A 24,708-nucleotide genomic window follows, 5' to 3' on the forward strand; every position below is an offset into this window, starting at 1 on the left:
GAAATGTTGTATATTTGAATGTTTTTTCAATAAAGTTGAGGGAAAAAAGAAAAAATGTAGTACTTCATTACAATTCAAAGTACTGTTGATTTTAGTGTAATTATAATCAGGAACATGTAGTTAAAGTAGGCTATTAAAAACATTTCCCTATGACTGTTATACTATTATATATCATATCTTTAGATTATTATTACTCATTAATTAATGTAAAATTAGGATTTTGCTGTTGCAGTTGGTGGAGTCGGAGCCCATTTTGAACTATTAATTAACGTTAATAATTAAGAAGTAAATCAGTAAAATATATCACAGTATTCTGACCTGCGGCCCTTTTCTTCATGTTATTCCCCCCTCTCTCTCCCCTTTCATTTCTTCAGCTTTCCTGTCAATAAAGGCCTAAAAATGCCCAAAATATAATCTTAAAAAACAAAATATATATATATATATATATATATTTTTTTTTATATATCACAGTATTCTACCCATAGATACATAATATATATCGTGTATCTATGATTCTAGCGATTTATTTTGTATTTTTTCCCCCCGGAAACTTCGTCACACCGTGGGGGCGTGGTCTTCCGATGCACCGTCGAACGCTCGCGTTGCTATTGGCTGAGCGCGAAATTTCAAACGTAGGAACAGCAGCGCGTCAGAGAGAAGAAAAACAAACCTAACGATGCAAGTTATCGAGAGTAATTGATTTGTGAATCAATCAATCTGATAGATTGGTTGGAAGCGACCACCAATTTAGATTTTAAAGTACCTTTTTAAACTGAATACAAAATGGATATTCCCACATACTTACAGTAAGTCAACAGTAGCTACTTTTAGCGTCAACGGTAACGTTACCCGGTGTTAGCTTCATGCTAGCAGTTAGCTTTGCCGCTACGAATGTATCGTAGAGTTGTAACTAATTTATAAACGATATAACTTTGCACTGCCTTTTTAATGTTACGTACTTTCGTCCTTTTAGGCGCTTCAAAGACAGTCTGAGCACGTATACGGGAGACGACCCACTGGAGCGATGGGACAGGTGAGTAACTTATCGGTAACATTAGTTCGATTGCTCTGAGTTAGCATTAGCTAACGTTAGCTCATGTTTTTAATTAATGCTAAAGTTTTTTTATTTTTTTTTTTATTGACTAAATTAATTATACAAAGGATCAGGTAAACAGCATTGGCACATACACATCGAGTCTAATTTTTATAAAGTGTTCTTATAACGAAAAGGAGAATCCAAGAAATAATACAAACAGATACACAACTTTAAAAATAAATTAAAAAGAAGGTAACGTTACCTGTAATCATATACAATCACGTTTAGTCAGAGGTTTCAGGGAAAAAGCTCTTTAGTTTCAACAAGTTTAATATTAATTTGTCGTTAGTGAACGTTATTTATCGACCTATATTACATATTGTAACGTTAGTGTCCGGTGTAATGGTTGTAATATATCCCTGTTTCCTTGTCTATAAAACCGGTATTGTCTGTCTTTTTTAATATTACAAAATTTTCATTTTGCCAAATTTGTGGTAAGTAGGTAACGGTACAGCTGTCTTTAAAATCAGTGTTAGGTCCTGTGCCTTGTGCATTTTATTATGTTATTGTATATTCCTTTTTTATTTTATATGCACACATAAAGAAAGAAATTGTTACATAATGATGCTCTTTCCTAGTTTTGCTTTATTAATACCGTACACAACCTGTAAGATCATTTCCACACAATGTTCCTCACCTCCCAGTCCCAGTATATTCTTTTTTTTTTTTTTTTCTTAAATTATTTTAATTTCTTTTCCTTTGGTATTTCCCCTGTCATCTGTCTTACTTGTTTGTGGCCAACAAGTCATTTCAATTGACTAACATGTACACGTCTGACAGCTAAGAGTAGAGCACTGACAGCAGCCTTCCTGTATGTTCCCCTAGCTTTGTGGAGTATCTGGGGCAAAGATTACCTGCAGGCGGCTGCGGCGAGATGTCGCCGGTGTTTGACAGTATCGTGGAGACATTTCTGAACGTCGAGCGCTACGCAAATGACATCAGATATGTGAACTACTGCATCAAATGTGTAAGTCTCACAGAAATGTTACCTTGTTATTAGGCATGATAGACAGAGTTGTTGGGCCAAGATGTTTGGTATGACACAGAAATAAAATATAACTAACTAACTAACTAACTGTACATAGAGAGATGGCTAGATAGAGAGTCATAAACAGCTCATACATCATGAACGATATGACGGAAAAATGTAGGTGTTTTTTAAACCGCAGCTCTTTCAAACTCCTCAAAACCGGTAACCGGCCCATGCCTAGTTGTTGTAATACACAGGGTTTTTAGTCTAGATTTCGTCTTAGATTTTGGATATTGTAAAATGACATAAATGTTGTCTTTTCCTGGTTTTAAAGGCTGCATTTACTGTAATGATTACAGTAAAGATTTTCTGAACTTACCAGACTATTGTACCTGTTGTATTATTTTCCCTTACCCACTTAGTCATTATATCTACATTACTAATGATTATTCATCAAAAATCTCATTGTGTAAATATTTTGTGAAAGCACCAATAGTCAACATTACAATATCGTTGCGGTATCAACATCGATAAATATTGTGATATTTGATTTTCTCCATATCGCCCAGCCCTATTTTGCGGTGTCTTAAAATGTTGAAATCTAAATTTTAGGCCTTTTTTTAAAAAAAGTCTTAAATTCGCTGAAGTATTGTGTTCTATTTCTTGCGGCCGCTGTGACAAGGACCGAGCCTTTGTACATGGGGCGCACACTATTCCTGGTGAGCTATCCTGGCGCCCCATTGTGGTTCTTTGTTTCGCTACTCCAAATATAATGTCGCTGTATTACGTACGGCTGTCCTCGACTAAAGAAATTCTTAGTCGACTAACACCTACACGATTTTGTCGACTACTCGATTAGTTAATTTAATCGACAGAGTTGTGCGCTTTGAGAGGTGGTTAAGACTAGAAAAGCACAATATAAATGTAGTTAATTAACCATCTGTAAAAAAAAAAAAAAATTCTCCACAATTTAATCCTGCAAAAGCACCACTTTAAATCTTGTGTTTACCATAAATGTGCTCAGAAGTTTCTTGGAAATAAGTAATTAAGCATGAATAAGCATAAAAAATGACTAATTGACTAAAGAAATCTTAGTCGACTGAGACCAAAACGACCGATTAGTCGACTAATCGACTAAGAGGTGGCAGCCCTACGACTACAAATGAGACTAACGTACAACTTATGTTGCAGCCAATCAGCTTTTGTGTTCGCTTGTGGGGAAGGGCAAGTTAAGCAATACTAAAACAAAACAGAATTTGGGGCTGAGTTGATGTTGTGATAGAGGTCTTAAATCTCATTCATTGTAATCTTAAATTTGACTTGGTGAAACCCTGAATACAGCGGTCACACAACTCCAGTTGAATTTGGTATTCTGACGGCTTCTAACTTTGTCTCCCAGGCGAGTTATTATTCGGACCCCAGTGAGCTGTACCGCTACGTCTACAGTAAGGGCGTCGGCACCAGGACCGCTGCCCTCTACGTGGCCTGGGCCCAGCAGTTTGAACAGAGGGGAATGATCGAGCAGGCCGACGGCCTGTACCAGAAAGCCACGGAGAACCAGGCTCAGCCAGCCGACACGATCCTCAACGAGTACAGGTAAGGACAAAGGCAGGCTTTCCCCCAGAACAGATGTTTGTGGGGCTTCTTTCAACGAGAACCCAGCTAGGGCCGGTCCCAGACTGATGGCTACGTTTAGACGGAAACCATCCGAAGAGAAAACGCAAAAGTGGCGTGGCGTTCTCCCTTTTTATTTAAGTGTTATGGGGGGGGGTGAAATTCGATGTAGTATGCACGCCAGGCAGCTAGGTGGTAGTGTGAAGCACTGCCACACAACACCACCAAGTCGGCGTGCCTGCGTAGTAGGGCTGCTCCCTCTTAGTCGATTAGTCGACTAATCGGCCGTTTTGGTCATAGGGCCGAGACACATCAGGCCGATTATCGGCCGTGGGACAGTCTGGCGAGGTCAGTGACTCAAATCTGTTCGGTGTGTCCCGTGTCGTCGTCCGTCTGGGGGGCTGTCGGCGTTCATTTTGGCCGACCTGACATGTTCGGTCGGCGGCAGGGCAGTCGGGACTCACCAGGAAATGACGAGCAGGATGAGCGTGACTAGAGTCTCTCAAAATCTCTTAAACTGACCTTTTGTTGATCTGAAATGAAGACAGATTCAGACACTGCACGGCCTATTTCTCGCTTCAAATGTTCTCAGAAACACGTTTCAGTGAACTATTTTAGTCCAATATGAGATCATATTCTGAACGGATCTTTTTGATGTGTCCCGAGGCAGTTTTTTGGACCTCGGGGACGGGACTGATCATATCGACGGGGTTTTCTGTCAACGGTCGGCCGTCGGCTATATATATATATGTGTCTACACCATTAGTTAACTTAGATCTCTTTAGTCCATTAGTCATGTTTGATGTTTTTTTCATATTGAATTACTTATTTCCACGAAACGTACGAGCACATCTCTGGTAAACACGAGAATTAAAGTGGTGCTTTTACATGACTCTTTGTGGAGAAACTCAGATCTACAGATCTGTCGATTAAATCAACTAATCCATTAGTCGATACAACTGAATGAGCGTTAGTCGACTAAGAATTTCTTCAATCGAACACAGGCCTACTGCGTAGAACCTTCCTTCTATTTCTCTCCCTAGTAGCGCCAAACCAAAACATGGCGAAGCGAACAACAAAAGCTGACAATTTTGTTTGGACAGACAAGGAGGTGTTATTGGAGTTATTGCTCCAAACGATGCGGCGCACACACGCACGACACACGTGTGGCACACACGCAATATACGCACTCTTGCACAGTGTGTTTTTACGAGGGCTGTGCAATTAATCGTAATTTAATCATGATTATGATTTTGGCTCCTGATGATCACAAAAACAGAATAATCGAGAACAATTATTCAGCTCGTTACGTTTTGCAAGTAAACTCTTATTTTCTCTCGTGTTCTTAATGAAAAAATAAAGTTTAAATAGGAAAAGTATTAAGGCAAATTTCACGGTGATGTATGTGTTTTTTTTTTTTTTTTTTTTTTACTGTTGTTGATTTATTTAACTTTTTCCACTGTTTTTTTTAAGTTCAATAATTGCAACATCTTTCCAGAAGTCAACGAGTAATCGTGTTACATTATAGTGATTTCAATACTGACCGAAATAATCGTGATTATGTTTTTTTCCATAATCGAGCAGCCCTAGTTTTAACCCTTTTTAGATGGGAACGCGATGGCGGAGCGTTTTTAAGATTTCCACTTTTAAGCCCCAAAGTCGCCGTCTAAACGAAAGGCGCATCTGATCATCAGATCAGATCTGTCATTTTCACCCGCGAGCGTATTCGTGTAAACAGGGCCTTACACTTACTCCTTAATAGGTGTTAGTTGTGTGCAAGGTGTAATTTACAGGGGGGGAGGGGGTTACAATGCAGGAAATGAAGGGTTCCAAATTTAAATTTGGCTCAAAGTGCGATGATCAATGTTGGACTCAAAGTTCCACCCTTGGTTGTGTGCGTATGAACATACAGTACACTGTAGAACAATCTGGCACCAACATGCACAACAATAACTTCAATTTGCTAAAAAAAAACTAAATCTGATCTGCAGGCAGTTTCAAAGAAGAACAGGAAGCCAGGCTCCAGTATCTGGTAAGAGTTTATCCACTCTTTTTTTCTTTTGTGTGTGGGTGTCTCTGTGTGGGTGGGTGGGTATCAAACAGTTACTGTAGTAGATTAAATTATGTATGTATGTATGTGTATGTATGTATGTATACACACCTGTTTGTTTTATTGCCTTTTTTTTTTTTTTTTTTTTTTTTGTAAAGCAGGGAGTCGAAACCCTTTGCAAAACTCCAACTTAACCAATCAGATGTCCTCCCTTGCAGAGCCTGGAGCTCCAAACAAGGTCCGTGGCTTTTGAATTTCAGTCATATTTATTTAATAACCGCAATATCTGCCTTTCAAAATCCACTAATAGCCATTGTCCCGTGTGACAGGCCTCAGCGGATTGTCTACCCAAGCCACCTGCACAGATAATAATGTAAGTTACTTTTTCTTTCTTTCTAATTTGTTGCCTTTGAGGCGCGTTTGATACCTCCGTGTTATGCTCTGGCTACGTGGCTACGAGAACGTGGAACGTATGCAGAATGTATCTTTTTAACCGGCTCCACCTGCTGCGCACACATGGCGTAGGATTGTGTGAGTCCCAGGCGAGACGGAGAGCTTTGGGATTGTTGTTGTTTCAACAGTTTTTTGGAGCCGGCACAGCGCTGTGAAACTGCCAATCTACTGTCAGCTGTCATCAGAGGACGCAGGGCCTCAGGTTGTGATTTCTGTAAAGCCCGCCTCAACGGTTGGGATTGGTGCCTCGATTTGGAAAACTGGAAATGGGCTCGAATGGGCTTTTGGCCAGACGGACTTGCAGAGCAAATCTTGCGGAAGTTCATCAGGGCTTTCCGAGGCTAGTTTTTGGCACTTTTCCCAAAGTTCTTCGTCACTTTTTCCAATGTCTTTGTCGTTTTTTTTGTTGTTGTTTTCCTGCGCTTTTGACATTTTTGTTGTTTGTGAAATTTTTTTAAATATTATTTTATCAATTAAGTTTCTTCAAATGCTATAAAATTGATTTAAAACGCACATATTCAATGAAAGTAGTGAACTGATCATTTGCTTCACTTGTAAAGAGCGTTGAACGGAACCATCTCCGTTATTTTTTTGACAATTTGGTTGAAAGAAACTCACATTTATTCAAAAAAAAATGTGGGGGGGCTTTTCCCTTTTTATTATAGTGACAGTGAATAGATTGTCACTACAGATAGCGATGGGGGATGACATGCAGCAAAGGGCCGCAGTTCAGATTTGAATCCGCGCCGCTGGCTTATTGGGTCAGCTAGAGGCCGCCCCTGAAACCCACGTTTCTGATATAGAGCTTTTTGAAAATGGTTCAACAGGAGGGTTAAAACCAAACTGCCAATACGCTCACTGACAGTCATCAAGTCATTTCAAAGACATATAGACACTTTATGATCCGTTTCTGTGTGAAAGGGCCGCACACACCTCTTGTAAAATATATAAATGGAAGTCTGTCCTAGGTCTGGTCTACGCTTGTAGAGCAGATCTCCATGGAGTATACACACCACTATGCGCTGCTCTCTGCCTGGTGTCGCCAGTTTCATTGATTATAGTGGAAGTGTAGTGTTGGTTACGTGTCCAATGTAGCCGGTCCGTTAGGGTAAGTTGCAGAGGTTCTGTAAAGCTATGCGAGGCTGCGTTTCTCTTGGCGACTATTTTAATGTTCAATGAAATGCTTATCAGTTTTAGTCACATTTGAATCATTTTTAAATATGTCCTCCTCCACACAAGTGTGTCACAGGCACTCCCATGTGATCTTACACGTTTGCGTCCTTCCTCCGCAGAGTGTCTCGCTCTGAGACGTCGGGGACGATCCCCTCCGGCCAAGGCGCCAGCGTTCGGACGGCGTCGGCATACACGCAGGAGGCGCTTGTTTGCGAAGGATCTGAATTAAGCTTTGAGGAGGTGCGAGCAGAAAACTACTTGCGTAAGATCCGAGAGAAGAAGGAAAAGGAGCTGAGAGAAATGGGTAAGTGGAATCCAGCTAGGCCTGTTACAATTCTTTAATGAGTTGCTAACATTTGCAAATGTCCCCCAGGCATATAACTGTTAATGGTAATTGTCAATCATATGTTCATTTAGAGAGAATACAATGTTTTATAATAATTGAAGAAAATTAATGGAAAAATACTGGCCCTAAAGCCAGAGGAAGATCTGATTCCAGTTATCTGTACTATCTAATTGTTGGTGAATGAGACTAATGACGCCACAACTCAGGGATCAAAACTGAGACGATAGATTAAAGTCAAGAACATGTAGTGTAGTCCAGCATTTAAGGTTAGAGAACACAATTGTGGTTTCATAAAATGATACTAGATCTCCCTAACCGCAGACAAATGTATACAGAAGTACAGATCACCAAAAGTCTACGTCAGATTATGAACCCTGTCTAATCAAATCCTTACTCTTTTAACCTCTTGCTTGAAGGCGCCTCCTCCTCTCTCCCTCCTGTCTTCCGGGCAGAAGTTCCTGCTCTCACACACCCACAAGAGCTCCAACCCCCCCGTTCCACTTCATCATATGGTAGAGTAATGCATACACTCAAATTCCTGGGCTTATATGGTATTCAAATCTTATGCTAACTTTCTGTGTTTCCTGAGTCTAATACACACTCAGATTTCTGAATGTACAGTATATGGTAGTACAGAGCTTGAGCTAAATCAACAGTGTCTTCACTACACTATAATAAATTATTTTTGGGGCAATTTGCTTAAAGTGCTCATATTCAGCTCATTTTCAGGTTCATATTTGTATTTAAAGGTTGTACCAGAATGAATGAAAAAAGACAAAATAGGTTATAATATATAATATATAATATAATATATTTCTAAATAAAACCAAAGCCATGCTTTTATTTGTGCACTTCTTGAGCTGCACCTGATATTCTTATTGCATCATTTTAGTTATTTAATCTTCAACATTGCGTGGAAGTCTGCGACAGTGCCAAAGGAGTGGCAGACTGGGGTGGTGGTTCCCCTTTTTAAAAAGGGGGACCACCACCAGAGGGTGTGTGCCAATTACAGGGGTATCACACTTCTCAGCCTCCCTGGTAAAGTCTACTCCAAGGTGCTGGAAAGGAGGGTTCGGCCGATAGTCGAACCTCGGGTTGAGGAGGAACAATGCGGATTCTGTCATGGAACAACGGACCAGCTCTTCACTCTCGCAAGGATCCTAGAGGGAGCCTGGGAGTATGCCCAACCGGTCTACGTGTGTTTTGTGGATTTGGAGAAGGCGTATGACCGGGTCCCCCGGGAGATACTGTGGGAGGTGCTGCGGGAGTATGGGGTGAGGGGGTCTCTACTCAGGGCCATCCAATCTCTGTACAACCAAAGTGAGAGCTGTGTCCGGGTTCTCGGTAGTAAGTCGGACTCGTTTCAGGTGAGGGTTGGCCTCCGCCAGGGCTGCGCTTTGTCACCAATCCTGTTTGTAGTATTTATGGACAGGATATCGAGGCGTAGTCGGGGTGGGGAGGGGTTGCGGTTCGGTGGGCTGGGGATCTTATTGCTGCTCTTTGCAGATGATGTGATCCTGATGGCATCATCGGCCTGCGACCTTCAGCACTCACTGGATCGGTTTGCAGCCGAGTGTGAAGCAGTTGGGATGAGGATCAGCACCTCTAAATCTGAGGCCATGGTTCTCAGCAGGAAACCGATGGAATGCCTTCTCCAGGTAGGGAATGAGTCCTTACGCCAAGTGAAGGAGTTCAAGTACCTTGGGGTTTTGTTCGCGAGTGAGGGGACAATGGAGCGGGAGATTGGTCGGAGAATCGGCGCAGCGGGTGCGGTATTGCATTCAATCTATCGCACCGTTGAGACGAAAAGAGAGCTGAGCCAGAAGGCAAAGCTCTCGATCTACCGGTCAGTTTTCGTTCCTACCCTCACCTATGGTCATGAAGGCTGGGTCATGACCGAAAGAACAAGATCCAGGGTACAAGCTGCCGAAATGGGTTTCCTCAGGAGGGTGGCTGGCGTCTCCCTTAGAGATAGGGTGAGAAGCTCAGTCATCCGTGAGGAGCTCGGAGTAGAGCCGCTGCTCCTTTGCGTCGAAAGGAGCCAGTTGAGGTGGTTCGGGCATCTGGTAAGGATGCCCCTGGGCGCCTCCCTAGGGAGGTGTTCCAGGCACGCCCAGCTGGGAGGAGCCTCTCGGGAAGACCCAGGACTAGGTGGAGGGATTATATCTCCAACCTGGCCTGGGAATGCCTCGGGATCCCCCAGTCGGAGCTGGTTAATGTGGCTCGGGAAAGGGAAGTTTGGGGTCCCCTGCTGGAGCTGCTCCCCCCGCAACCCGATACCGGATAAGCGGACGAAGATGGATGGATGGTTGTACCAGAATAGGTTTACATGGTTTAAGTTTCCAAATACACCATATTTTTGTTGTACTGCACATTGCTGCAGCTGGTCTTTACACCCTGTGTGTTGAGCTCTCTATTTTAGCTACAGAGTGAGACCTCTCACTTCTGTTCCATCTTTGTTGGGAGTCGCACATGCTCAGTAGCTAGGTAAGGACTACTAGCCAGTCAGAAGCACAGTATGAGGGTGTGCCCTGACAGTACCTAGGTAAGGACTACTAGCCAGTCAGAAGCAGAGTGTAAGGATGTGTCCTGACAGTACCTAGGTAAGGACTACTAGCCAGTCAGAAGCAGAGTATGAGGGTGTGCCCTGACAGTAGCTAGGTAAGGACTACTAGCCAGTCAGAAGAAGAGTGTAAGGACGTGTCCTGACAGTAGCTAGGTAAGGACTACTAGCCAGTCAGAAGCAGAATATGAAGGTGTGCCATGCTAGCAGCTAGGCGAGCATTATAACGTGTGTTCCAAAGTGACCACGTTGGTCTCTGAAGTAAAGGCTGGACTACAGTAGAGCTGTTTGGAGCAGTTTGTGAACAGTGTTTCTGTTGGAGATGGTAAGAGACTTTGGGCTTTTTCACTTTGTAAACCTATAACATGCACAACAAAGATACATAACACAATAAAGGAAATAGCCAAAAAGCATAATATGAGCACTTTAAAAGAAACGCATATTTCTGAAAAACGGGTCAAATTCGACCCGAGGACAACACAAAGGTTAAGTTAGATTACATCGTCAAGACTCCCATGCTGTGTGTTATTGAGTGAGTTATTACCCATGTCATAACATCTGTGTGTGATTTGTTTCAAGTAGCGGAGATGATGAGGGAGGAGGAAGAGAGGATCCTGAAGAACACGTGTCGTCTGGAGGACGTGAACCAGGTCCTGGAGGTATTTTGGAGCTTCCACAGCCAGCCTTCATCACGGCAACTTTGAGCTTTTTGTCATTTATTTCGAGTGCTTTGTTTCACTTTCCACGCAACATGCCATCACGACTTTACGTAAACATACACGCCACTTTCCTAAAGCCAGGTGGCGTGTTATCTGTACGCATTTTGAGCGTCGTCCCACGCTTAGGAAAACAATAAACGGTTGATAAATGCCACACGCGGGACACAACCCCGGCTCTCCTGGGTGATAGTCCTGTGTTTTACCCATCCACCACTCCAACCAACCTCCGCCGACTTCCCGTCCTTTCATACTACTCGCTACAGCGAATCACACTTAATTCACATTTAATGTAGGTTAATGGCGGCCGAGCGGCGTTGATAAACACACCAAAAAGTAAAAAGCGAGTATGCGTCTTGATAACACGCCAAAATGGCATACGAATTGGCGTGTCATACATACACCACTTTATGAGATCAGTCTGTTCACGAGGATTGGGCATCGTTTTTGCTTCTAACAATTCCGATTCCTTTTCCATTCAAGTTCTTGTCGATTTTCGCGGCCCTATTCTTTGAGGGGTGGAGTGGAAATCGATTCAGAGGTCGATGTATCGTTACGCCCCTAATAACATCCTGTTCTGAAAAATGTAAAGGAAGAAACTTTACTCACAATCAGTCCTTCCAGAAAAATGCAGAGTTCTTTTTGTGATTGTTGCGGGCAAAAATCCTTGATTATGCGGCTTGTTTTCTTAAAAAATGCGATGGAATATGCTCTATGTGATATTTATGCTATTTTATGCGATGAAATTGTGGGAACTTGCAAAAACTGCGGTTTGATGAAAAAGAGAAAAAAAAGTGATAACCTCCAACACCCTGCTTTTTGATGATGTTCACGTCGCGTAACTACGTCACTTCGCAAAGTTCCCATGGCAACAGGGGCTAAATGGCTGCTCTTGTGAGAAGTAAACGCAACATTTTTCAACTTTCTGCTAAGATATATTACGGGACTTTTTTTGCAACGAAAATGCGGGGATTATGAAATCATGCAAACTCCGCATATTTTGCGCGGAAATCGGCAATTTATGCGGCGAAAGTGCAGTGTATTTGAAAAAATGCGGGGGGGCCCCAGCATAACTATGCAGACTTTGGCTAATTATGTGTTAGGGCTGGGGAAAAAAATCTATTTGATTTAAAAATCGAGTTGGTAGGTCAAATCGATTCATATTTTCAAAAAATCGATTTTCTTTCAATCCAAATACAGTAAATAAATAAAAAATAATTTGGATGTTTAACCATCTTTGTTGCACACTGCACAGTGACTTTTCACTTAGAGAAAGGGTTTGCCTTTGCAATTTTGTTTATGTTGATGCACTTTAATTAAATACAATAAATATATATTTTTAAATATATTTACAGTTCACAGTTATTTTTTTTTAAATGGAAGGGGGGGAAAATCGACTTGAATCGTAAATCGATTTTTTTATAAAAAAAATCGCCGATTTTTTTCAGGGAAACAAATCGCCCAGCTCTATTATGTGTTGAATTATGCGATTGCATAATCACGTTTTTCTGGAGGGGCTGCACAATGTAAAAAGCAGGATAACTTGACGTGTAACTCCAATCTTTTGTTTTCTCAGCCGCAGCTGTCCGTAGCCGAGAAGGTCTCCAGTCTGAACCCCAATCCTACCCAGCAGCCCTTTGGCCGTCCTCGCCCCCCAAACCGTCTGAGCAACAGGCGCTCTCTGGGCTTGAGATTACACCACGAGCCGCCCTTCATCCACGAGGCCCCCGCAGCTGACCCACCTCGCCAGGGCATTACCGCGGCTTCTGACGGGAGCGTTTGCTTACCGCCTCCAGCGTCTGTCGCCCCGGCGTGGCCGGTTCCGGCCCAGTCCACTCAGCCGCCTGTCGCCTTCGAGCAGACGGACGTGTCGCTCCGCGGACCCGACGCGCTGTGCCTTCCTCACTTACCGCCTCCAGTGTTCATGGAGTCCATATCTGCCTACGGAAACGCCGGCTCTCTCCGCCGAGACGATCGTGTTCAGCCCAGCAGCTCGCAGAGCTGTCGCCTCCAGGAGCACCACGCCACGCAGCGGTGAGTAGCTTCTGCTCGGATGATTTTGGGAGCTCCTGAAGCAACTGGGGCTGCCACCTCTTAGTCGATTAGCCGACTAATTGGTAGTTTTGGTCTTAGTCGACTAAGATTTCTTTAGTCGATTAGTCATTTTTTATGCTTATTCATGCTTAATTACTTATTTCCAAGAAACTTCTGAGCACATTTATGGTAAACACAAGATTTAAAGTGGTGCTTTTGCAGGATTAATTGTGGAGAAACTCAGTTTTACAGATGGTTAATTAACTACATTTATATTGTGCTTTTCTGCTCTTAACCACCTCTCAAAGCGCACAGCTCTGTCAACTAAATCAACTAATCGATTAGTCGACAAAATCCTACAAGTGTTAGTCGACTAAGAATTTCTTGAGTCGAGGACAGCCCTAGAAGCAACCAACGTTGCTTCTCAGGCATTTGTGATGATGTGGATTGTGCTGTATTATTCAGTATTATTTTCGGTAGGTAAAGGGACTGTGGGAGGTGAAAGGGACCGGTGCACGGTCTATAAAGACAACAGGACGGGAGTCATTGTAGTCTGGCTGATTTGGCCCCACAGTCAGCAGCCAGTTTAGGGTTGGGTACCGTTGGGATTTTAACGATTGATTGCTATTCTTTAAGAGTAATGAAAACTGATCACATGCCTAATTCAAAGAAAAAACTTGAAAAATGAACTCTCTCTCTCCCTCTCTCTCTCTGTGAATCCTTTCCTTCCCCCCTCAGTGATGTCAGTAACCTGTTGGAGCTCGAGGACAAATTCAATTGTAAGTATCCCAGTTGGTCACCAGTAAGCCCTCCAATCGTAGCTTCTTGTGAATGTTTTCATACCTTGTTCTATGTCTGTCTCTGTCACTCTCTCCCTTTCTCTCTCTCTCTCTCTCTCTCTCTCTCAGTGTCCCAGGGAAGCACCGCTAACCTGTCTCACATCACTCCCAATACTTCACTGGGCTTTGTTCAGGCCACACCGTCCAGGGTGCTGCCGTCACCCACTGTCAACACCCGGGAAGCACTGGGTGAGGACGACCACCTCTCTGCCCGTTGGGGGATTGGTCTGTCAGCCGCGTTTTTCGGTTCATATTCGTTTGAATGCAGATGCTCCAACATGGACAGCATCACAGCATGTATTGCTATTAGTAGTTTCCAATGCCCGTCCCTAGAAGGGCTTTTATAAACACTCATTAAGAAACAAACATTAAGCATTGCCACGTCCATCCATCATGATGTCAATTTATTCATTTACATTTTAGTAAATTGTGATGCTGAGCAAGAACAGAAAGATTGGTTGGATGTGTGGATTTTGTCTTCGTGAAGCATTACAAAGAGTAAACATTTTTTATGGTCTGGTTTTGTGTCACCCAGATGTGATAATGGACATGTTCCAGGCTCCGACGTTCCAAGAGGACCCGTTCATTAACACGTCGGTGTTCGGCACTGAAGAGAATGAGTTTGATCCCGGCCTCGCAACAACCGGTAAATGTGTCGCACACAGCCGCCTGGAAAGACGTTATTCCATCTCAACTCGACTTTCTTTATAAAGCACCTTTCATGCAAGCATGCAGCCTTAAGTTCTTCACAGAACCAAACAAAGGCTACGTTCACACCGCAAGTTTTAATGCTTAATTCAGATTTTTTTTTGCTCAGATCCAATTTTATTTTTTATTTTTTTGGGCTGTTTACGTGACCTTTTTAAAATGTGGCCTATATCGGATTCCAGTGTGAACTGTTGTGTGGTTTTGAACTGACCCGCATGCGCAAAAGACCAATAACAATGACATCAGACGCAGCTAGGGTTGGGTACTGAAACCTGGTTCCACTATGGAACCGGTTCCTACACAACCGGTAGGAATCGGACCGGATTAGAACGCAAATTTCGGTTCCACTTAATGTGTCGACCGAAATATTTTCCCTCGATCGCTCCGAAGAGGACGTACAAATATCCCACTTTCTCTGTAGTCTACAGTTAGCTAGCTGCCGTAAATGTGGGCTACTTTTTAAAATATTATATATAATATTTTCCCTCTGAGCTCACCAAAACGGACGTAAAAACATATTAACCATTCACTTCTTTTCAGTTTTTCAAGAATCGCTTTAGGAATCTGAATCGTTTTTTTAAAAGTACCGGTTCAGCATCGGAATCATAAAAACCCAAACGATACCAAACTCTAGACGCAGCACGCTGTTCCACTCAAGTTAGGGAGGTTAGGAGGGAAGTCAGCATTTTGGCATTTCGGCAACACTAATGCTTTAAAGGAACACGCCGACTTATTGGGAATTTAGCTTATTCACCGTAACCCCCAGAGTAAGACTAGTCCATACATACCCTTCTCATCTCTGTGTGTGCTGTAACGCTGTCTGACGGTTCCAGCATTAGCTTAGCCTAGCACAGATCCTGCAGGTAACTGGTTCCAACTAGCCTACTGCTCCCAATTGTGACAAAAGTAACTCCAACATGTTCCTATTTACATGTTGTGATTTTAGAGTCTGGCGTGTACAAAAAAACAACGTAACATGAGACACAGCCATCTTCTAACAGTAAACAAACCGGGAACTATATTCTCAGACAGGCTTGCTGCGAGCATATCACTCCGCCCAAGTACTATATTCTTCCGCCTGAGAATATAGTTCCCGGTTTGTTTACAGTTAGAAGATGGCTGTGTCTCATGTTACGTTGTTTTTTGTACACGCTGTGACTCTATAAATCACAACATGTAAATAGGAACATGTTGGCGTTACTTTGTCACTTATTGGGAGCAGTAGGATTACTGGAACCAGTCACCTGCATGTTCTGTGCTGGCCTGATGCTGCTGGAGCCGTCAGACAGCATTACAGCACACACGGAGATGAGAAGGATATGTATGGACTAGTCTAACTCTGGGGGTTACGGTGAATAAGCTAAATTCCCAATAAGTTGGCGTGTTCCTTTAAGGCTCTTCACGTTCCTAAGACACTGCAGCCACGTTCTCCTGTGTCCTCGTTCTTCCATCGCATTTGCAAATCTTTTCTTTAGGAGCGGTTACGGTATGATCCTTCTAGTTTTGATTGAATTGAAGTTAGACTAATTAGGTCTAACACCTCCATTTTGTAGGCCTAGTCAAGTTTTTAATGTTACCGTCTGTGTCGAGAACTAACTCCCGCTGGCGCATCATTGTGATAAATGTCGATGTAGATTGACGTGAAAGTCGCATCAAATCCTACTTGGTTGTTCACACTGCGGCCGCATTGAAAAAAAAAAATAAATCAGACCTGGGTCTGATTCAGGACTGCATATGTAAGTGGTCAAAATCTGATTTAAAATAAAAAATAAAAAATCAGATCAGGGCAAGATCTCAGTGTTTACACTAGGGCTGCCACCTCTTAGTCAATTAGTCACCTAATTGGTCATTTTGGTCGTAGTCGACTAAGATTTCTTTATTTCATTCATTCTATATTCATTCATCGTCATTTTTTATACTTAATTACTTATTTCCAAGAAACTTCAGAGCACATTCATGGTAAACACAATATTTAAAGTGGTGCTTTTGCAGGATTAATTGTGGTACTGGGGCTTTCTCGGAAGAAACTTCTCTACATTTGAAAGTGAAATGCATCAACCTGGGGCATGTTGAGAGCAGAATTAAGAGCCTCCTGATGGAGAGAAGCTTTGCTGAAGCAAGAACAACCATCTTTTATGATATCATGAGAAGTGTACAAATATCCTGGCCCATTATGAAACTGGCGGGACTAATTTGATCGGTAATTAATAAGAACCGCAGATGAATCGAGCTGGTAGTTGATTTTGAAGTGCAGTAGAATTTTTAAATTACTGACTGAATTCTTGTGTCGTATTTTTTTGGAAGACGGCGTCTCCTCCGTCCCGAAGCCCGCGGCCGCAGCGCCGTTCACCGTCTTCCAGGACGACGCCGACGAAGAGAACGGCAGGTAAATATGGACATGAACATCCTGAATACAGGATTCAGGTTTTTCCTGCATGGAGGAGTTTTTGAAGCCCCACCCCTCAAAGAGGCTTTGGCCAGCCCCCCAAAATAAAATCCCCAGCATACTTTTCTGTGATTCTGTGATGAACTAAACAATTTTATTTGTTTATATGAATAATGTTCCCGTTATTATTTTTTTGCCCGTGTTCAGTGCTGCCGCTCCCGTTGCAGTCGAGAAGTCTAAACCAATCAGAGCGCTCGCAGAAATCACCGTGCCCGGCAAACCCAATGTGAGTATGAAGAAGAAGTGAGTAACAAGAAAAAAAGGGGAAGTTCTCTGCGCTTCTGCAGACCACAACAATCCGGTGCAACCAAGGCAGGACACAACAGCAGAAATAGCAAAAAAATTGCCAGTGCAACACAGATGTCTTCTTACTTGATGATTTTATTTTTTTAAGGTGCATAACATGGTTACATCTTCATCAGAGTCCTTCCCCAAGGACTCTGATGAAGATGTAACCATACATCGAAACGTTAGTCACTGTTATGCACCTTTTTAAATAAATAAGTAAAGTCAAGTAAGAAGACATCTGTTTTGCACCGGCAATTTTTTTGCTATTTAAGAAATGAGTAACGTTTGTTTGTTAAGCTTGAGAATCCCATTTAATGACCCAGACGGCCCGTGTCTCCCCCGAGCAGGACACTCCTGCAGACCTGATGCCGGACGAGAGCACCATGTGGGGCGCACGCTACAACTCGCTCCACTCGCTGGCCGCCTGCCCCAACAGCACCACGGACTTCGCCATGCTGGCTCAGTTTGTCTCCACTCCATCAGCGCACAAGACGCCTTTCAGCGGCAAGTTCTTCGAGGAGGACGAGGAAGACGGTAACTTACCTGACGCACAAACACGCGCACACACACAGACACACACACAGGCACACGGACACACACACAGACACACACAAACACACGGACACACAGGCACTGGACACACACAGACACACACACAAACACGCGCATACACACAGGCACACGGACAGACACACACAAACACACGGACACACACAGACACACTCACACACAAATACACATGTACACACACATTCACGTACACACATACACACAGACACACGTACAAACGCACACACACAAACATACACACACACACACACACACAGACACTTCAGTTTTCTAGCTACATTCTCTTTTTGTGTCAGCCTTCCTACTCAACATGGTCTTCTTTAATTTTGGGAACATTGATTTCTATCCTCCAGAGAACAATTGCGATGGCAAAGAAAACGCTGACGAAGATGCTTTCATGAGACGCCAGCCGAAAAAACTCAGGTAACCTAAACTCTCATCCGTCGCTGCTCAGGGCTCAGCTATTCTTCCAAGTTTATTACATCGGTAGTGAAGACAGAACATAACTTAAGTTTGTATTTTTTTTTATTTATCAGAACTTTATTATATTTTCCTCTGTTCTTTTGTGACAATAAAACAAACACGTTTATTGTTAAAGGACTCATAATTGAGTACAAATAACTAATGTTAGGGAAATCAGTTTGTTGTGTAATGCGTTTCTGGATTAAAAAAAAAAAAAAAAAAATATATATATATATATATATATATATATATATATATATATATATATATATATATATATATATATATATATACATACACACATACAGTACAGGCCGAAAGTTTGGACACACCTTCTCATTCAATGCGTTTCCTTTTTATGACTATTTACATTGTAGATTCTCACTGAAGGCATCAAAACTATGAATGAACACATATGGAATTATGTGCTTCACAAAAAAGTGTGAAATAACTGAAAACATGTCTTATATTTTAGATTCTTTAAAGTAGCCACCCTTTGCTTTTTTTATTAATAAGGGAAATAATTCCACTAATGAACCCTGACAAAGCACACCTGTGAAGGTAAAACCATTTCAGGTGACTACCTCATGAAGCTCATTGAGAGAACACCAAGGGTTTGCAGAGTTATCAAAAAAAGCAAAGGGTGGCTACTTTGAAGAATCTAAAATATAAGACATGTTTTCAGTTATTTCACACTTTTTTGTTAAGTACATAATTCCATATGTGTTCATTCATAGTTTTGATGCCTTCAGTGAGAATCTACAATGTAAATAGTCATGAAAATAAAGAAACACATTGAATGAGAAGGTGTGTCCAAACTTTTGGCCTGTATTATATATCAGAATATCGGATTTTTAAATTGCCAAATATTTGTATCGATATCGGCCTTACAAATCCTTTCATTACACCTTTTTGTACGCTCTACACCACCTTATGAAACCTTGTGTCTGTTTCTGGTCATGTGAAGGCCACATTGTGGAGTAGGTCTCTGAGTATGTTCTCTGTCCTGTCCCGCAGCCCAATCCTGGAGACGAGTCCGTCCAACGAAACGGTCTTCAGTCAGCTGGCGCCCTCCTCCGAGGGACTCGGCACCATCGTGGGCGAAGGGCTCGCCGCCGCGCCGCACTGCCTGACCACTTCCTCCTGCACCACCATGGTGCAGCCCCCGCCTCCGGCCGTGCTGTCCTTCCGAGACCAGACCCTCTGTCCCCCCGACTCCACGGATTCCACCGCAGCCCCCGGCTGGGCGGTGTACGCCAGCCCCGAGCAGCCTCCCAAACCGTACCCGGAGACTTCGATCAGACCTAACGGCGAAGCTTTTGCCATCACGGAAGATGTGGACGAACCGTCCAGTCCGGATCGGCTCCAGAAACCAGTCCGTGACGTCCCCATGAGCCCCGAGTGCGCTCTCGCGGCGGACTGGACGCTTGTCCGAAGCCCCGAGCGCACAGCGGTGCCGGACCTGGACGCCTTCCTGAGTCCCTGTCCCATGAGTCCGCAGCAGCCGCCTCTCTGCGCCGACGTGCCCATGAGCCCGGCACCACTCGCCGCCGAGGACGAGCCCATGATGAGTCCGGAGAGGCTGAGGCCGAGCACCGACGCGTCCGCGAACGCCAGGACGCCAGCGGCGGCGGTCCAGCTGGTGTCGGACCCCTGGGCCGATGAGGTCATCTCTCGTCTGCTGTCATCGCTGAGCCAGCCGCTCACCTCGCACCCCTGCTGCACCAGCTGGCAGTGCAACGTACCCAACATCACCCCCAAGACCACCATCAGCATGGGTAACCAGCTTGGCAGAATCAAGAGAAGCTTAGACTAGGGCTGTCCTCGACTAAAGATATTCTTAGTCGACTAACACTTATAGGATTTAGTCGACTAATCGATTAGTTGATTTAATTGACAGAGCTGTGCGCTTTGAGAGGTGGTTAAGACTAGAAAAGCACAATATAAATGTAGTTAATGAACCATCTGTAAAACTGAGTTTCTCCACAATTAATTAGAGCTGGGCAATTTGTTTATAAAAAACTCGATTTACAATTCGATTCCCCCCCCCCTTCCATTTAAAACAAAATAACTGCGAACTGTAAATATATTTTAAAAATATATACTTATTGTATTTAATTAAAGTGCATCAACATAAACAAAATTGCAAAGGCAAACCCTTTCTCTAAGTGAAGTCACTGTGCAGTGTGCAACAAAGATTGTTAAACATCCAAATTATTTATAATGTCTTTGGATTAAAAAAAATCGATTTGACCTACCAACTCGATTTTTAAATCAAATCGATTTTTTTCCCATACCTACAATTAATCCTGCAAAAGCATCCCTTTAAATCTTGTGTTTACCATAAATGTGCTCATAAGTTTCTTGGAAATAAGTAATTAAGCATGAATAAGCATAAAAAATTACTAATCGACTAAAGAAATCTTAGTCGACTAAGACCAAAACGACCGATTAGTCGACTAATCGACTAAGAGGTGGCAGCCCTAGCTTAGACCAACCTGATAGTGCAAAGTTTACACCGTTAAGTTAACTACCGGTTGAGAAATATACTGAACTAAATTTTAAACGCAACACTCATGTTTTTGCCCCATTTTTCATGAGCTGAACTCAAAGATCTAAGACTTTTTCTATGTACACAAAAGGCCTATTTCTCTCAAATATTGTTCACAAATCTGTGTTAGTGAGCACTTCTCCTTTGCTGAGATAATCCTTCCACCTCACAGGTGTGGCATATCAAGATGCTGATTAGACGGCATGATTATTGCACAGGTGTGCCTTAGGCCGGACACAATAAAAGACCACTCTGAAATGTGCAGTTATACACTACTACAGGCTGTAGGTGGTGCCAGAGGATGACCTGCTTCATGTAGTTCTACTGGAACATAGGCTCAGTTTCAGCAAATATGACAGAAAGGTAGTTTTACAAGGCTTACCTACTGCACCTTTAACCACGAGGGCCCTGCTGGGGGCCAGTCCCAGACTGATGCCAGCGTTAATATAGAGCCCACTAGTTCCATACATTTCCAACTTTAACTCAGTGCTAAAAGCTAACTGGAGATTTGAAAATATGACTAACGTTACGTCTAAGTTTCTAACTGTAGTTTAAAAAAAAAATCTTTTAAAATTAGGGCTGTCAAAATAACGCGTTAATTTCGATTAATTAATCTGAGAAAAAATAACTTTTAACGCGTTAGAAAAAATAACGCAGATTAATCCATTCCATATTTACGTTTGACCCGGGGCCGTTCTAGCCACCATTGGACTGTAAAATGAAGGAGGGAGACGAGGACGTGCTGCCTGGATTATTGATTGGAACATTTAAATACTTGTTACTTCTTCCTGCCAACCCTGGCTACCGAAATCTGGTTCCCCTGATATGTCTGATCTTCTCTCTGATGCTCTGACACGGACGTTACAGGCAACACAAACACCGCTGCACGGGACGCTAGTTGACACTATACTCGACAGCAGCTAACATTAGCCTACCGCTAGCTAGTAGCTGGATTAAACAGCTAGACAGCTAACGCTAAACGGTGTAAAGTTTGACTGTGTTTTACTGTAGAGGATTCAACACCGGTATGGAACAGTCTGCTAGCCTGACCAGCCAGCTGCCACTAGGGTGCGTCTAGATTTCTAGGCTAACAATCATTGACATATATATAAGCTAACAATCTGCAGCTGCCGTCGGAAAAACAACACAGACGGTGCGTTCAATGAAACTGGTAAACTACAGCCTCGTGGTGCATTTGCAGTTATTGTAAATGTCCTTTTCCCATCTGGTGGTTGTTTTTTACTAGTGAAATAAGTTATTGTTATAGATTATTATCAAATCATTTAAATTTGACCATATGGCCTAAGCAATAAACAAACCCTTCTTTAATGTCACGACTGTTGTTTAGTACCCTTCTTTTTTCTTTTCTTTTACTTTCTTAAAAAGTATGTAATTAATTCGATTAAATTTTTTAATCGATTGACAGCCCTAAAACAATTCCCATTGGCTTAGGCCTGGGAAACCCTTTAACTTAGAGTATTATTGTTATTGTCGGTTAACTATTAACATCCCTAATAGCAAATGTTTTTCCTCCCGGCAGGAAAAGCGTCCCTGCGCGTCGACTGTGTCCTGGGAGAAGGGGCTTTTGCAACGGTGTACCAGGGTACCGACCTCCAGACCTCAGAGAAGGTGATGCTGAAGGTAAGCCGGCGTTAAGACCCAGTCTGGGACCTCAGCACTCCGTACGTGTCTTCAGGATTCAGTCCACCGCGTTGACTCGGCTAGTTGAAGCAACTTCCGCCAAAGCGCTGCTGAACAAAATATCTTGCGGACGTGTGTCTATATACCTGTTTCTGTCTGTGAAAACGATATATATTTTTTTTTTACTTAGAATTCCTCATGGGGGAGACAGAAAGTAAAGATTTTCATAATTCAGAGTTTAAACACCGTCAAAAAACTAGAGCTACACGATATGAGGATAGTATCCGATATTTGATAACGTTGAATATCGCGATAACAATATTACTTTCGATAAATAAATAGATTAATTAAAGTGTACCCAGTTCTGCTGCTGTTTTTTTTTTTTTTTTTTTTTTTTTGCTAAAATACAACAAACTGCTTGTTGAGTTTAAAACAAATGAAAGTAAATCATTTCCAACTTTCTTTTATTACACAAATTGAAACGTTGAATAGAATATAAAAGGCAGCACTAAAAAAAAAAAAGAACGACGATTTTAAGGTGCCGTTTTCTGCTGATATTTTCTTTCAACTAACACAGAAGCTCTGTCTTTCACGATGTGGATTTTTAAACAAAACGATATATCACAAATAAAAGTATTTCAAATCTTACTTAATAAAGTATGTCTTCTCCTTCTAACCCACTGCAGTTTTCCAATAAGGGCGTTTTGATTTGAGGATGTGTGTTCAAATGGATCTGCAACTAAGAGAGTAAAGTTGGACAAAATGACTTCCCATCTGCATCATGTCGACGGTGAACACATAAGGGGGTTAGCGAGCATCCGGGAGATTGTAGGCTAACAAGCCATCACCTTCCATTAGCTTTCCGTTGACGCCCATTCATTTTTGGCGTAACTTTGACAGTGAATAAGAAAAATCTGAAGCGTTTAAAGACTGTATTTGTCCGTTGTTTATTTCTAAAGAAACACGACAATGTATAAAAGGCTCCATTACCTTGTACCTCACGTTATGGCTCCGTAGCAGACGCTTTTATAAAAATAGGCTAACGATTGGGTCATAACCACGAGACTTACTGTCACACAGTAGAGGAATTATGGTGAGTTCTTTTTGTCCACCGAAGTCGATTTACGAGTTGTTTTCCGGAGTTACAAACCAGAAGTTGCAAAAAGAACGCCAGGTCGTATATATATATGATTCGTCAAGTTGTCTGAACTCAGAGGACCCCGAGTTCACTTTCAAAGATGGCTACGTCTTTCATCACACGTAGTGAACATTGTGGTTTTCTACAATTTTAAGCACTTTTGTCGTTGTAACCAAATGAAGAAGTCGTACACATAGTGCTGTATACTGCTACCTATAGACATGTCTCTACAGTCTTATTAGGAGTTAAACATAGTGCTGTATACTGCTACCTATAGACATGTCTCTACAGTCTTATTAGGAGTTAAACATAGTGCTGTATACTGCTACCTATAGACATGTCTCTACAGTCTTATTAGGAGTTAAACATAGTGCTGTATAAACTATAGACATGTCTCTACAGTCTTATTAGGAGTTAAACATAGTGCTGTATACTGCTACCTATAGACATGTCTCTACAGTCTTATTAGGAGTTAAACATAGTGCTGTATACTACTACCTATATCTCTAGTTAAACATAGTGCTGTATACTACTAGCTATAGACATGTCTCTACAGTCTTATTAGGGTTAAACATAGTGCTGTAAACATAGACATGTACAGTCTTATTGTTAAACATAGTGCTGTATACTGCTACCTATAGACATGTCTCTACAGTCTTATTAGGAGTTAAACATAGTGCTGTATACTACTACCTATAGACATGTCTCTACAGTCTTATTAGGAGTTAAACATAGTGCTGTATACTGCTACCTATAGACATGTCTCTACAGTCTTATTAGGAGTTAAACATAGTGCTGTATACTACTAGCTATAGACATGTCTCTACAGTCTTATTAGGAGTTAAATATCGCCTGATTAGTTATTTTGGAGATTTTGCAGCTGAAAATGGCTAGAGACACTCGGTTGCTATGTGACAACAATGGCTTTAAGCCGAGTCTGGAGCAGAAAGCAGAGCAGTAGCCTAACGTTAACGTTAATCAAAACCTAATTTTCATGTATCAAACTGAGATATATTTGTGTAATATGTCAATAACTGGGTGAATAGAATC

The 24,708-nt window shown here is 42.3% G+C and overlaps 1 protein-coding gene across 3 annotated transcripts in view; it reads left to right on the forward strand.

The window, feature by feature from the left end:
• Positions 1-598: 598 nt before the first annotated feature.
• Positions 599-24,708, forward strand: part of bub1 (BUB1 mitotic checkpoint serine/threonine kinase) — a 29,556-nt gene continuing 5,446 nt past the window's right edge. The window contains exons 1-20 of one of the 3 annotated variants that reach the window (XM_028605996.1): positions 599-806; positions 974-1,033; positions 1,922-2,063; positions 3,466-3,662; positions 5,672-5,712; positions 5,889-5,968; positions 6,060-6,103; positions 7,476-7,660; positions 8,119-8,214; positions 10,845-10,924; positions 12,558-13,015; positions 13,754-13,794; positions 13,924-14,043; positions 14,390-14,500; positions 16,867-16,948; positions 17,156-17,234; positions 17,644-17,830; positions 18,220-18,289; positions 19,346-20,106; positions 22,420-22,520. In XM_028605996.1, coding sequence (XP_028461797.1) covers positions 784-806; positions 974-1,033; positions 1,922-2,063; positions 3,466-3,662; positions 5,672-5,712; positions 5,889-5,968; positions 6,060-6,103; positions 7,476-7,660; positions 8,119-8,214; positions 10,845-10,924; positions 12,558-13,015; positions 13,754-13,794; positions 13,924-14,043; positions 14,390-14,500; positions 16,867-16,948; positions 17,156-17,234; positions 17,644-17,830; positions 18,220-18,289; positions 19,346-20,106; positions 22,420-22,520 — 2,958 coding nt within the window. In that variant the 5' untranslated portion in view covers positions 599-783. The remainder of the gene's footprint in view (positions 807-973; positions 1,034-1,921; positions 2,064-3,465; positions 3,663-5,671; positions 5,713-5,888; positions 5,969-6,059; positions 6,104-7,475; positions 7,661-8,118; positions 8,215-10,844; positions 10,925-12,557; positions 13,016-13,753; positions 13,795-13,923; positions 14,044-14,389; positions 14,501-16,866; positions 16,949-17,155; positions 17,235-17,643; positions 17,831-18,219; positions 18,290-19,345; positions 20,107-22,419; positions 22,521-24,708) is intronic. The other 2 variants (XM_028605997.1, XM_028605998.1) reach the window with 2 other exon arrangements.

The sequence above is a fragment of the Perca flavescens genome, chromosome 18 (assembly GCF_004354835.1).
Source record: "Perca flavescens isolate YP-PL-M2 chromosome 18, PFLA_1.0, whole genome shotgun sequence".
Taxonomy (NCBI): Eukaryota; Metazoa; Chordata; class Actinopteri; order Perciformes; family Percidae; genus Perca; species Perca flavescens.